The sequence below is a fragment of the Fusarium poae genome, chromosome 4, assembly GCF_019609905.1.
Source record: "Fusarium poae strain DAOMC 252244 chromosome 4, whole genome shotgun sequence".
NCBI classification, from domain to species: domain Eukaryota; kingdom Fungi; phylum Ascomycota; class Sordariomycetes; order Hypocreales; family Nectriaceae; genus Fusarium; species Fusarium poae.
The window spans coordinates 7,878,553-7,892,873 of NC_058402.1; the positions used below are offsets into that span (position 1 = coordinate 7,878,553).

General features: G+C 45.7%; 5 protein-coding genes across 5 annotated transcripts; 1 reads left to right on the plus strand and 4 right to left on the minus strand.

Annotated features, from left to right (window-relative positions):
- Positions 1-944: 944 nt before the first annotated feature.
- Positions 945-1,978, minus strand: FPOAC1_012664 (uncharacterized protein; the record flags this gene model as incomplete). The annotated part of the gene is made up of 4 exons (XM_044857014.1): positions 945-994; positions 1,046-1,177; positions 1,235-1,747; positions 1,819-1,978. 4 exons carry the CDS (start codon positions 1,976-1,978, stop codon positions 945-947), a joined length of 855 nt encoding a protein of 284 aa, XP_044704327.1.
- Positions 1,979-2,471: 493 nt separating this feature from the next.
- FPOAC1_012665 (uncharacterized protein) lies at positions 2,472-5,801 on the plus strand (the record flags this gene model as incomplete). The annotated part of the gene is made up of 5 exons (XM_044857015.1): positions 2,472-2,745; positions 2,800-3,708; positions 3,760-4,440; positions 4,489-4,497; positions 4,558-5,801. The coding sequence occupies 5 exons, from the start codon at positions 2,472-2,474 to the stop codon at positions 5,799-5,801; spliced, it is 3,117 nt and encodes a 1,038-aa protein (XP_044704328.1).
- A 383-nt stretch (positions 5,802-6,184) lies between these two features.
- Positions 6,185-7,300, minus strand: FPOAC1_012666 (uncharacterized protein; the record flags this gene model as incomplete). The annotated part of the gene is made up of 1 exon (XM_044857016.1): positions 6,185-7,300. One exon carries the CDS (start codon positions 7,298-7,300, stop codon positions 6,185-6,187), a length of 1,116 nt encoding a protein of 371 aa, XP_044704329.1.
- A 1,162-nt stretch (positions 7,301-8,462) lies between these two features.
- On the minus strand, positions 8,463-9,793 carry FPOAC1_012667 (uncharacterized protein; the record flags this gene model as incomplete). The annotated part of the gene is made up of 3 exons (XM_044857017.1): positions 8,463-9,429; positions 9,485-9,691; positions 9,741-9,793. The coding sequence occupies 3 exons, from the start codon at positions 9,791-9,793 to the stop codon at positions 8,463-8,465; spliced, it is 1,227 nt and encodes a 408-aa protein (XP_044704330.1).
- A 549-nt stretch (positions 9,794-10,342) lies between these two features.
- FPOAC1_012668 (uncharacterized protein) lies at positions 10,343-13,027 on the minus strand (the record flags this gene model as incomplete). The annotated part of the gene is made up of 1 exon (XM_044857018.1): positions 10,343-13,027. One exon carries the CDS (start codon positions 13,025-13,027, stop codon positions 10,343-10,345), a length of 2,685 nt encoding a protein of 894 aa, XP_044704331.1.
- Positions 13,028-14,321: the final 1,294 nt, after the last annotated feature.

The following is a 14,321-nucleotide window of genomic DNA, read 5'->3' on the forward strand; positions in this document are numbered from 1 at the left end:
AGATGTTTCTATAGCAGCTGTAGATGTCCTTCCATCTTTGTTATGGGTCTAAATTGTACGTAGGGATATATCAAAGGCCGGGAAGTTAACTAATTTGCGGCTCTTCGACTCGACCTACGGTGGTGCCAGAGTGGGAACAACCAATACGAAAAAAAAAAGAAATAATCTTGAGAAAACAACACTAACTGTTGCCCCTGACTCTACAACTAGATTTGCCCTTCTAATTGGCTCGGTTACCCCCAACATTCAGCCCTTCCGCGCTACGCGTAGATCGGCGTGGCCTCACCTCTCACCTAAGCGGACAAGGGATACGGAAGGCCACAGGGGGCAGTGTCCCAAAAGTGCGGATGCGATATTTTTTCTGTTAGGTTGACGCCGATGTCAGAATAACTATATAGTTTAAATATATAATTATCCTAATTAGGACTAATCTACTGACTAATTATAGAATATGCATTTAAACAGAAGGTCTTTATAGCGTATTTAATAGCTATAGTACTATTAATTATAGCGCACTTAGTACTATTAATTATAGGGCATTTAGTACTATTAATTATAGGGCACTTAGTACTATTAATTATAGTATATTTAGCAGCTATAGTACTATTAATTATAGTGCACTTAGCACTATTAATTATAGTATACTTAGCGCTATTAATTATAGTGCATTTAGTATTATTAATTATAGTATACTTAGCGCTATTAATTATAGCGTATTTAGCACTATTAATTATAGCGTATTTAGCAGCTATAGCACTATTAATTATAGCGCATTCAGCAGCTATAGCGCTATTAATTATAGACCTTATAGTAGGTATATTTATTAAATGGGTCTGTATAGGAGGTATGATTATATTGATTTTTGCCGTCACGTGACTCATAACGCACTTTTGGGACACTGCCCCCTGTGGCCTTCCGTAAGGGATAGCGCATTCGGTAACACGCTAACTTAATACTGTGTTCAAGTTTTCAGCACAGGTTCTCTCTAGTCGTCCTTGAGTCTTTTTAGCATGGATATCATACAGCAGGGATGGCTAGACTATACCAATGTCCTCTGATTCTGTTCCATTCTCTGGGCTTTTTACGGCAATGGTAGCAACGTGAGCCATGGCCTGTAATACCTCAATAGAATGGTCTGAGAGGTGGTCTGACGGGTGGGCGTCGCTGTTTCGTAACGCTTGTTCAAGTTAGTCCTTAGTGATCTCTTCGCTTGCAGAGGTCTGGGTAAACTCACTCGATTGGTACATTTTCATGCCCACTCGCATGGTCTCCTCGCACCATGCTCGTTGAGATCCAGCTAGAATTGTCTCAGGGTTAAACAACCCACAGTTTTCTGGGATGAATTCTGACGGGTCCCATTTAAGGCTGTGTCGCTTTTGAGGCATGAGGAGACCGCCATGACGGATGTGACCTTGTCCTTCGCCTTGGGCGCTGGGATTGGCTAGCTGCCTGATGGCCTCTTGTTCACCAATGAATTTCATGACCCCAGACTCATCTAGCATTTGTAAATACGGAACGTAGCTCTTCAAAATCTCATCGCGATCATTGTCAATCGGGTCAGAAGTTGGGCTTGGAACCGATTCAGGCTGCTGGTCTTGCCTGGAGGATGATTTTGAAGATTCTCCGCCACTGGGTTCCATGTTTTCGAGTAGTTGAGGGTTTGGCTGATGTATCTTGGTGGTTACCCTTCGCGCTGCTGTAACCTCGAGGGGCGGGAAGGAACGGTTTGTGATCGGTGGTCCTCGCTCTGTTCATATCGTCACGGCCGCGACAATTAATAAAGAAGAAAAGAGGGGTCTTGACACCAGAACTCCTTACTTTCGACCCACCAACCATCGATGGCGATGTCAACCGCGTACGCGACCAATACGTGTGAGAAAGCACAGTACTTGAGGCCTCCCAAGGTGGCGTTGGCAACAGTGGCGTTGGCAACAACCAAGTATTTAATTGTCCGTCCGGTGATTTCCAAATTGGACATGATGGCGATGAAGCGTCTAGAGAGGCTGTGGGTCTTGGAATTCCGCTACGTGCAGCATGCCAGAGCGCAATACCCATCGCTGAATATTAGCTGCCGATCATGATTGGCGTTACACCCATGCTATCTGTAGGTACCAGACACGCAGCCGGAGCGGCCTGTATCCTGGTTTGCTTACGCATAGGGATCAGCATACCTAGGCATGTCACAGTATGATACGAGGTTCGCCCTGTTATGAGGGTTGGCAAGGTAGAAAGCTGTGTAATATTTGCGAATTTCTCAAAAACAATCTCGCAAGGCGTATTCTTCTTCAGGAGGGAGTTCGACTCAATTGAATGAGAGGAAAAGAAGAGGAAAACGCCTTGGTGTTTGAGGCTATCAATATATCTAGAACTCATAGCCTTCTTAACTACAAGTGCATTGTTCTCTGATACACCATTCTTCATACCCAACCCTCCATATTCAACTTCAAATCACTTGATAATTTTATCTCGCCATGGAACAAGAATGGGTGATGCCAAATGCGCAGCCCCGCCAAAATCCCTTTGGTCCAGTAGACTCAGTCGTCGCTCGCGATTGGTCCAATGTCCCTGAGGAAGCCAAAGGCATCGACGGTGAGGTCATTGATAGGATCATGACTTATCAAGGACTCGAAGACGTAAAGAACGGTTTTCTACGTCTTAGACACAAGGTTCGGGTTGCTGGACTACAAGGAAAAGACCCAAGACAAGACAACTACAATGCGATCTTTCAAGGGAACCCGGGAACTGGTAAGTGATCCCTACAACAATAAACGTTTACGGCTTTTAATGAATGCGCCATAGGAAAGACATCTGTCGCGAGACTTTACGGCGAATTGCTTGCTGCCCTTTCTATTATACCCTCCTCGGACTTCGTGGAAACCTCAGGAGTTGCACTTGCAGCAAATGGCCCCTCAAATCTCGAAGATGACGCAAAGAAGCTCCTGACAGGCAGACATGACTCAGGTGTTCTCCTCGTCGACGAAAGCTACCAGCTGCTGTCAAACAATAGCGGAAAGCAGGTCTTGGACTTGATTCTCAAATCCATGGCGGACAAGATTGGTAAGCTCGTCGTCATCTTTGCCGGATACAGGGAAGAGATGGAGCCGTTTTTCCAACATAACCCTGGCCTGGAGAGTCGGATTCCATACATTTTTAATTTTCCAAATCTGACAGCCGCCGAATTGTGGGAACTTTACAACCAAAACCTGGAAGCCAACTACAGACAAATGCGGTTCGAACAAAACAATGGTGGCCTAGAGTTGCAAATAGCTGTCAATCGGCTGGTCAGAAAGTCATCTGAACGATCATTCGGGAACGCTCGTGAGGTTCAGAACTCAATCGCAAAGATGCACAATCGTCAACTTGAGCGCCTGTGGAGCGAGAGGTACATGTACGATCAGTTCGTCCAGACACAAAGGTATTTCGTTCTCACCCGCGACGATGTTCTCGGGCCACCCCCCAATGCAGCCTTCAGAAGCAGAGCCTGGGAAGAATTGCAAAGTCTCGTGGGACTGAAGGAAGTCAAACAGTCGGTTGAAAGTCTGATCGGATCTCTCCAGCACAACTACGAACGCGAACTTCAGCTGAAGCAGTTGGTCCAGGTTCCGCTTAATCATGTACTCGTGGGGCAACCCGGTACTGGAAAGACTACTGTTGCAAGGCTTTATGGACAAATTCTCAGCGATCTAGGTTTGCTCAGCAAAAGCGATGGTAAGATAATGACCGCAAATCCCACTCTTGCATCAACTGACGTCTGAACAGTTGTTCTCAAATCCCCTGCAGACTTCATTGGGTCTCACGTCGGCGAGTCTGAACAAAAGACAATGGCAATTCTCAACGCAACTGTTGGCAAGGTTCTGGTCATTGACGAAGCATATATGCTAGATGACGGCGGTGATAACTCAGGCAGCTTCAAGGCCAGTGTGATTGATACCATCGTCGCAAACGTTCAAGGAGACTCGAATGAAGACCGATGTATCCTCCTGCTAGGATATGAAGAGAACATGGCCAACTTGATGAGGAACATGAATCCAGGCCTGTCACGTCGTTTTCAAGCTGCACGACCCTGGAAGTTCTCCAACTTCAGTCCCTCAGAAATGGACCAGATTCTCTACAGGAAGCTGCAGTTGGAACAGCTGGATATCACGAGTCATGCCCTTGACATCGCCCGGGATATGCTCGTAAGGGCCTCAACTCGTCCTGATTTTGCAAACGCGTCTCAAGTGGATCAATGTCTTGGGGTTGCAAAAAACAACTACCTTTACCGGTTATCGAAACTATCTGAGGAAGAACGTTTGAGCAACCCTCCTCTTATACCTGAAGATTTTGATCCTGATCTTGAGAGAAGGAATGAGAAATGCGAGCAGTATTTCGAAGGGAGATTAGGAAAAGATATCATCCAGCGCCTTATCAAGTATGAGCTAGTTGGTGGGGAGGCCATGGGTCAGACAAACCCATCTGTCCTTCTACCTAACATGCTGACCTTCAAAGGGCCATCTGGTAAGTTCTTGTTGAGTTTGCTTTACCTTTAGTACTTGAAATAGGCTGACAATTGTCAAGGCACTGGTAAAACTACGGCAGCGGAAGCTTTGGGCCGTATCTATTACAATGTCGGGCTTCTGTCGTCATCTGAAGTTGTTCAAAAAACGCCCATGGACTTTATCGCCCAGTATGTTGGTCAGACGGCACCGAAAACAAGAACTCAACTCGAAAAGGCCCTGGGGAAGGTTCTTGTGATCAATGGAGCAAGTGGTTTGAGTCATGGTCAGTATGGTAGGGAAGCACTGGAAGAAATGCTGCAGTTCATCTCTAGCATCTCGTATCCCAGAACCATCGTCATCATTTTATCGGACTCCTCGAAAGAGATTGACGTTCTTTTCAAAGAGAATCCTTCACTCCAAGTACAGTTCGAGGAAGAGATTGTCTTCTCGAATCTCATGCCAGATGACTGTATTGGTATGCTCAGGCGTGAGCTCGAAGCTCTCTCATTCCAGATACACGAGGAATCACCTCTCAAGGGGCAGGCTAAGCTACGAGACGCGATCTTGAGGCTTCAGCAAGCCACGGGGTTCCAGAATGCGAAAGACGTGAAGGTCCTCGCCAAGAAAATAGCGTCGAAGGCTTTCGAACTCAAACACATAGCTGGGCTTGGCGCTCCGGCTCAGACCATCTCACGAAAGTTGCCGGAAGAAGCGTTCGGTGTCACCTACCAACTTATCGCCAAATGTGTTCACGAGATGACTGAACAACGTCGCGGCCTGTTTCTAACAAACCTACAGACTAAGACAAACGACCAGGTGGCTGATGAGGTACTCAGTTCTTTGACTAGATCAACAAATCGACTTGTGAGGGAGGTACTTGCTACGAAAGACGGAAATCAGGCAACCGAAGATCAAAGCGGTCAACAGACTAGTGTCAAAACAAGGGCCAAAGGTGCATCAACGACTGGCGAAGGCCCACAGGGTTTGGCCCAGCAAGGACAGTCACGACAACGTAGCAACAAGCGTTCAGCTGATGATGACCCGGACGACATTCCATCGGCGAAGGTTACAAAGTCCGAACATCTCCAGCGAGAAAAAGAGTCTCACGATGACAAGTCACAGTCAAAGGTCGAGAAAGGTAAAATGAAGCTGTCGGTCAAGGAAATGGAAGAGTTGCGGGAAAAAGAAGACGAAGCTTTGAAACGAAAGTGTCACAGGTTAAAACTGTGTCCGATGAAATATGCATGGACGAGAAAGGGTGATATGTTCCATTGCGAGGGAGGATCTCACAAGGTCACCGTGGATGAGTTGGAAAAAATGTGAGCATCGTAACTTGAGTGAAATATTGTTTCAAATCTGGAACCAACCGCTATGGAAAAATAACCAGTTGGGGGCAGCCTCAATGTTCGGATATTACTCATTTTAGTTTTTTATTCATTCCAAGTTTGTATAATAGTCGATCAGTCCCCCGATCTCCAATTTTCTTCCATGATCTCTTTTTTCTGTTTCCAATCTATGGCATTTGCAATGACTATCAAGACCTATCTAGTATAACATGATTGCGACTCTCATCTAATCCTGATTGTTCCAAGATTGTTCCAAGAGTCCCCCATGAAGGTTCGAACACGCCATGTTGATAATTCTCAATACTTGTTGAAAGATAAATGAGAAAAGGACTACTTTTCATCGGTTGTGTCTTGAACAACCTATCTAGGTCCTTCTTCTTCGAACTGCCGCTCCAGGCTTATGACTGTTGACCTTGGACTCATGGTGAATTCCCTCGCATTGTACCTCTTCCACCACCTTGTATTTGATTTCTGTGGCATCAAACTCCAGTGAACCATCTTATCCTCCTCTTCCGGAGTCATTCCGATATTCGCGTATGCTTGGCTTCGTGTCCACCCAGAGTCACCCATTTCCACTTCCAAACGTAGGCCTGACCCTATCATTTCAGAGTTGTCGCCAACACGAGTAGCGGTCAAATAGGTTCCTACCAGCATGATGATCACTGTCACTATCTGGTTGAACAAGTTACTCATGCCGAGCGCAATGGCATGGGTGGCGAAAAAGGCCCAACCGATGGCACGCGCGAGAAAGTAGTAACGCGGATTGAGTGGCCGGGCATCTGTGACGATACAGCCCAGCACTAATCCCAGGGGTCCAACGATTGTTACAGCCTTGCCATTCGGTAGCGTTAGAAAGGTTTTAACGTCTTTGCCGGGATCACGATCAACGTCGGAGATTGTTTTGTCCATTGAGGCTCGTAGTTGTCCGACCATATGTTGCCTGACAAAGACTTGACCACACATGGCAAGAGAGTTGGCGATCCCCCATGGGTCTGCTGTCAGAATGGCAAGACAAAGTGACAGCACCATGGCTGAACCACCAATTGCCATGGCGAATATGCTTCGAGCAACTGGAAGGGGCTTCTCATCTATTTTAAGCCTGATAACAGTTGACGCGTAATTTGGTGGAAAGGAAGAAAGCCATCGTGTAAACCAAGCTGCGACATCGGTAGCCATGATGCCGTCGGTGATGTTGTAAAGGATATAACCATGTTCGGGGTCGGCAATTTCGTTATTAGCCACAGCATATGATCCCAAGATGGGAAGCCATTCCGTAACCCAACTTTTGGTCAGGTTCCCAACACATGTGTTCATTTCTTTCGCGCCAAAGATCGTGACTAGGCCTAAGGCGTCGATCTGAAAGGGCGCCCATTCAGAGATGGTCTCGAGAACAGCATGCATCTTCTGAGGGAGTAATGGCAATTGATGAGTGTTGAAAAGTTCGATAGGAAAGAAGGGTAAGACTTGTGGCGGCATTGGAAGTCAGCTTGGGGTAAATATGTAGGGAATGAGTTATGCCCAGAGATTTACAGCTGAGGATGGGCTTATATATATTGTCGACTCAAGCGTAGACACGTGGATGCCAATAAGCAGGGATCGACAAAACAACAATTCCAATGAGATGACTTCAGAATCAGCGCACAGGGAGCCTGAGTAAAGCCATAAATGTTATCATTCCACTTCTTTTGCTTCTTGTAAGTCCTGTTTGTGATGTGTAGGCAGATTGCCATGTCCTTGACAGTGGGCTGTGTATATCTGTCCATGCCTTGAGTAAGGCAGGGATGGTTCATGCATGTGTGCCAAAGGACAAAAATACAGACCCAATAATTGCTACAGAATAACCCCTCTATTTCTGTCTAGATATATACCCCCAGCCCACCTGGATGGTAACCATCCAGATTGAGTGACTTTTGCTGACGATCTACTACCCTGCAACCTCCACTACAATACATTCGCTGAGTCGACTACCTGGCTCAGCCACCGGATATTCCGATGAGAAGTCAAGGCGTATTTTGTAATTTTGACCTGTGTCTTTAAAGAACTCTCGTTCTCTTTGTGGCATGAATATGGATTGATCTGGTTTAAATACGTGTCAACTCCCACTAATGAAGCTTGAGAATAAGTTGAGAAGTTAGTGTTAAGCGTCCAACTCTTGACAACTACACTCATTCACCACGGCGACTGATAGAGAGTTGATAATCCTTTGCGAGGGCCCTGTAGTTCATTATTTAATATCATTGAATGTTTGCGCAATAGCAATAAGGCGAAATAGCCAATCCAACTTATCTGTAGACCCTGATCATAGCTTATTTTCTGCTCTAACATTCCTTCTACTAGCGGCACAGTAGGGCGTGAAGAGTGGAGAAGACACCTCTTTCACTCAGCAGGGGCTAGGCTAATGAGAGGGCGGATTCTGAAGTCTACGTTCCTATATGTATGGTGAGATCAATAGGCTGCCTCTTGTGGATGGTACCGGCAATTCTTGATGTGAATGTGGATCGGGTTCAACTAGAGAAACAATCCAAGCCACCATTATTTGTTTTGGCCTCCTATTACTTATGTCATCGACTGGATATCTAACACATCTTCAAATATCACTAGACCCTTCTGTTTCTATTCATCTTCTAGCTCATCGTTTTTACCACCACTGTACGCCAACTTCCCAACCCTTTGCCTCCGACTTTTCCAAATCAGGTTTGGAGGCTAAGGTTCCTGCTTTCCAATAGCTCTGCCGACCTTCTGCTGACCTGTACTCCTGTCCTCGAGCAAATTGTACTGCCACCTTATGTAATCTCCATCGGTTACGAAGGCTCGGGGAACCCCTGCGAAGGCAACTGAGCATGTAAGCACGCCAGTCATACTTGGAAGCCAACGAAATAGCGTTGCCGTTCAAGACTGCATCCGGCCATTCACTGTCGATCCAATCGGCTGGTGTGAAAGGAAGCATCCATCCAAAGTTCCGCATTGCTTGTAAAAACAGATCCTGTCGGCTGCCCATTATCGTGTGGTAGAACGATCGGTTCACCTGGGCCAGTGAAAGCAGGGTTTTGGCTGCGGTAATAGCCGATGGAGCTTCGAATATGACATAGTTGCCATCCCGCTGGTTGCATTTGGTCGTATGGGGTTTCAGCTCCGATTCAATGACGGCGTTAGGCACAACGGCGATTTGGTCAAGGATATAACCGAATAACTCGGGAATATCAAACAACTTGTGTCCAGATCGCGGAGTCGGGTCCATGGTGGTCACAAGCTGGAGCTCCCGGGGTGTAGGCAGATATGTCGGTCTCGTTAGTAGCCATGCCAAGTCGTGGGATGTTTCTGTTTTCGATTCCGAACTCTGTGCAAATGCGTCATAATCAAAGGATTTTTGACATATCTTTGCGATTTCGTAGTAATCGATACCGGTGATCTGTCCATTAAGTTCCTTCAAACCATGGGTGACCCCGAATATGGTATCCCATAGTTGTTCTGGGGTTATGCTGTTATGCCGACATATGAAGGCCAGACATACTGAATGGATCAAGAGATGATCTTCCCATTCATCTGTTTCCCATTCATTTGTTTCCGATCCATCAACCGAAACAAGACCGTCATCGTCGACATGGCTGAGGACGTTATATGTTAGCATACGCGTGACATGTAAACACGAGTAACAATTACCAAGGAGGAGATACAAACGTCTCAGGAAATTGAGGTGTTATACGGACGTATTTCTCCCAAACAGCGCGATCTCGATTCGAAATGGCAATCTCTGCGAAATTTGACTCATCGATGTCGTTCTCTTGAACTTCATCTTCTGAACTTGAATCGTCAGTGTCCTCGCCGGTGCGGATCCCAGTGTCATTAACATTTGCCAAAGGCCCTGAGCTATCTTGAATTAGGAATAAGATCACATTTTAAGTTGACAAGAACTGACCAGAAACAGCAAAATGTCTCTTGATGACTGGGTATAGCTCTGCGGGCCACCATATTAAAGTGTGAATTTGAGTGTTGCGGAGGGGATGATGATGTGTGATTGAGGAAGGAAGCTAGCGGTGAGGATACAAAACAAAAGGAAGTGGGGGCCTGAGACCTCCCCAGTAAAGACGAGTAACCTGGTCAACGCAAGCTACCACAGCGGGGTGTAAGGTGGGAATAACTCCTATTGATGCAATATGGTCTCTTTTCCTTTCTCTCAAGTTATGCAAGATCCCTAGCATTGCTTAGCAATCTGAATAATTATACTTCTACAATATCTTAGCATGCTATACAAGATTATCCAAGATACCCGTTATAGTTCATCAGAAGTCAGCGTCAAAAACGTTCTCATAACCCTCTTTCAATGCTCCAGGCAGCAGACACACAATGAGAGTAGAGTCTCTTGAACTCTTATTTTCGGTTCTCAGTGGCAGTAAATTGTACATTGCACTGATTTTCTTTGATATATACACTGAGCTGGAAAAGTATGTGATTAAAAGCAGTATTGAATGGGTGATAATGATCAAATTAATCTCTGTAGATGACACGCCAGAAAATAGCTTAGTTTCTGAACACAATGTACTTTAGCCAAGACTCTAAATGAGCCATGACATAAGCAGCCCCAGGCTCGTCAATAGACGTCGGATCCTCAAAAACGCTCCTCATGTCCTCTCCGACGTAGCGAAGTTTGTTTGCCATGCCCTGCATCTCTTCTAAAATATCCGTTGCCTCCTCACCATGGTACTTGATGTTGGCCAGCATATGTAAAAACATCGCTAGCGCTATGTTGTACTCCGTCGTACTATATACTCCCGCGAAGTAGGCTGTGCGAAAGAAGTCCGATATGGTGGTCGATCCTGGAGGGATAAGGTAAGTATTGACCAATGAAGTCAATGAGACAGATGTTCGTGGTTTCGAAAAGGTTATCACTTGGCTAGAAGACCGAGGTTCTTGTGTGATCTCTCGCAACATCGCATTGGCGTATTCTACCCCAAAATTAGATCGCAAGCGCAAATCCTGTTGTATGAAATGACAGAGGAGCCGCTTCCAAACCAAGTTTTGGATAGACACTGGTTTAACAACATTCATCGATTTTGCCAGCTGAACGAGAACAACAAAACCCTCAACTGGCTGCGATAAAACTTCCCTGAGATAGAATTTGTTTCCCAGGCATGCAAAAAAGGCCACCTGTTGCGGCGGAACCACATTGTCGACTGCCGATGGAAGACTAGTGACGAGTCTTGGGCTGGCGCTTTTGGATATTCGGATCCCTGGAAGCTGGGAGAGCTGGTCTCTGCACCACTTGAAGCACTTTGAGTGTGCCAAACTGGGGATATTCTCAATTCTTTTGCAGATGGTAGCGAGGAAAACAGAAAAGACAGTAGTGTCGTGGAAGCGATATCTATAGACCTCTGCGAGTTTCTGCCGCCACAGCCTTCGATTCTGTTTGTCCTGGAGCGATACCAGTGGGAGTACCGCAGCGATTTGATGGCCAAGTGGAAAAGGGTTGAGTCGCTTGTCAACCCTCAGGAGGAGGAATGCGCAGCCATCGCAACAAATAAGTGGCAGAATGATGTCGACCTCTGGACAACTTCCCAGCGACAAGGGAAACTTCAGTTCGAGGTTTTGGTTGGGCAATGGTAGGTCTGAAAATTTGTTGTTCTCTGGGCTTGTTCGTAGTAGCAATGTTTGGATCGAATTGGGTTCTCGGCATATCGCACAGGTGGCATATGCCCTTGACCGTGCAGCTACGTCAAGCTTTCGGGTGCCCTTGAAGCCGGAAATAAATATTGCCTTGTCGACATCTTCTTGGCCCAAATTACCTTGTTGAACAGGTACGGAAACCTTCATGTTCCCCCTTGCTGTCTTTACTCCGCTAGCAGGATACCAAAATGTGTCAGCCGGGACGAGACTTGGACCGTTTGGTAAAGGGTCATCTAGTATCCCTATCGCTGACTGGACCTCTTGTAAACCTTTGGTAAGACGCCTGTATGCTGCTCGTTCCATCTTCACCTTGGCTTCGAAGTTGGCCCAATTGTTCCTATTCTCATATAGGACTCGCGCGCGATTATAGTCCAGTAGGCTAGATACGTGCATTTGCTTGCATCTCGACCAACAAGGAGATGTGCCAGATTTTAAACAAGACCAAATGTCTTTGTGGCGAGTATCTTTTGCATTCAGCTCTCGCTCAGCTGCCATCAATAGTACTGTCATGGCGATTTCCCCTCGTGAGTCGACATCATCTCTCTCTATTGTCAAGTTTTTCTTTGTCGTTCTACGAAGGCTTTCAATCCACAGCTTCACCAGGAACCCTTCTCCTCTCGTTTTGGCAACTGTCATTATCGAATCGAGGGCACAGTTGTTTGACACCAGTCGGAGTTTATCCTGGTCGCTCATAGAGTCGTTGTAAATCGACTTCATGTCGAATACCTTGGCGTAAGGCAGGGCCACTTCATCTTTGGAAAGACGGATTGGCTCGGGAACTTGGACCTCCAGCAGTGTATCGTAGGAAATCTGGGGAAAGTCCGTCCATTTCGTTCCACTGAACCACTTGAAGTAGGTACCCTTGAGAAGCACACTAGCGAAACATCCTTTAGCTTGAACGACAAATAGCTTATCACTCCATACGTCGTGAAAGAGAACCGCGCAGTGCGACGATGGTGCACAGATAGACATGCCAATTGAGAATTTGCTTCGAGAAGGAGGACGAGACGTGTTTCCAAAGACAATTATGACGGATGGAGTGCCATGCAGTCCCGCTCCAGTAATGCCATTAGCAAAGGTATTGACACGTTCCTCTTCAATCACACCATCTGTTAAGAGAAACCAGATTTTTGACTGTTCAATACATCTTCGACTGAGACGATTTTCCAAAATGGTCGATGGATTCGATCCAAAGCCATGTTGAAGGTTCTCAATCAGATGTACAGGTACTGGTTCGTGCGCTTGACGATCCCAAGGTAAGACGTAAGACTGATTTCTCAGCTCTCTGGGTTCAAACTTCGAAGTCATATATGAGATTGTGTTCTTTTCTTCCTGGAAGACCCTCTCACATGTACTAGAGATTTCCACGGCGAAGACAGGTGGGAGCTTCTGAAGCAGCTGCGTTGTCTTATGGATAGGAGTAAATCTCGGTAATGTGTTGTCCGGGCCGCTTTTAAGATCATGACCTGCTGTGAAAGAGTCTTGTGACTGACTAGAGGTGGACGCAGACGGCACTTTGGAAGCACTCTCGGAGCGGTCCATCGGTTCGGGACGATGAGAGGTCGTTACATCGAAATTTACAGTAGGATATTCGCAGTTTTGTCCTGTTTCGTAACAATTCAATATCTGTTCTAGGTCCGCTGCATCGCTGTCAGGAAAGTCTGGCGTTGCTTGTTTATCTTTTAGATGTTGATCATGTAGTGGGAGGTTGGTACTTACCGTAGACTTGGCCTTGTCGCAGGTCTCGTGAAGAGATATCGTTGTGGTTGACAGGGAGAAGCATTGCGATGTTCCATTGACCACAAAAAGTCACTGATGTCTGAGGATGTAGGGAAAGCTCTGATACGTAGTCGTCGAATTATGTTTTACAGTTTTTAGCCGTTGTTTTTATTGCATCGAGGAAGGATGAAAACTGTAGCCTACAGAACACTCTGCTAAGTCTATTCTAACCTGACTCACAATAGGGAGAGCAGAAATTGTCTCCACCGTAGTTTTCAGGCTCCTTCGAGTTTCAGCTTGAGACAAAGGTTATATACAGGGCCTCCTTTAACAATATCGTTACAATACATAGGAATGTGATGTAATTTAATTTTTATGACGGCTTAAGCTTTCGTCTTCTCGGTTTCTTCAAGGTTATCAACAAAGGTTAATCTGTCCAGACAGATCAAATTTTCAACAAAATATCAAGTCAAGGTTTCTCTCGCGGTCACGGATCCTATTTTATTTAATTTTTATGACGGCTTAAGGAATGTGATGTAACTAAGAGGGGCTACTGAGGAATTGTGTTGGTTCACCTGTATGAAATGTTCCAACTAGGATCACCTTGTTCTTTTGTTGGGTGATTTTCGAGGCGTAAGTCCCGAAGTATACATATAAAATCAACTCATAAAAAAACACAGTTTTTGAACCTAGATGCTAATATAGGTCCGGTCTAAAGGGATCACCTTGTTCACAAGCTTCTCCAGATAGTTTTTTATACTCTACCAAATGAATGAAATTACATTCCTGGGATACTTGTTTCAATTCAAGGCCCGATGAGAGGATACGGTAAATGACCTGACATGAGAGCTATGGAGTAGACTGTTGGTCCCTCAACGATGAGATGGAATGCTATAGCTCCACATATTGTTTCATTGCCATGAACGGGAGGCATCTCTACACAGAGGGATGAAAGGCTTGGCGTTAGTTGTAGGGTAAATTTGCTGCGTAGGTGCATGTGACGGTGTTCTGTACTCTAATTTCCTGTTGCAAGCTTTATTTCTGAACGAATAGTAGTTGCCTTAATAATTCTTATAAATAGTAGTCTAGAACAACCTGTGACTACAATCAAGTACTA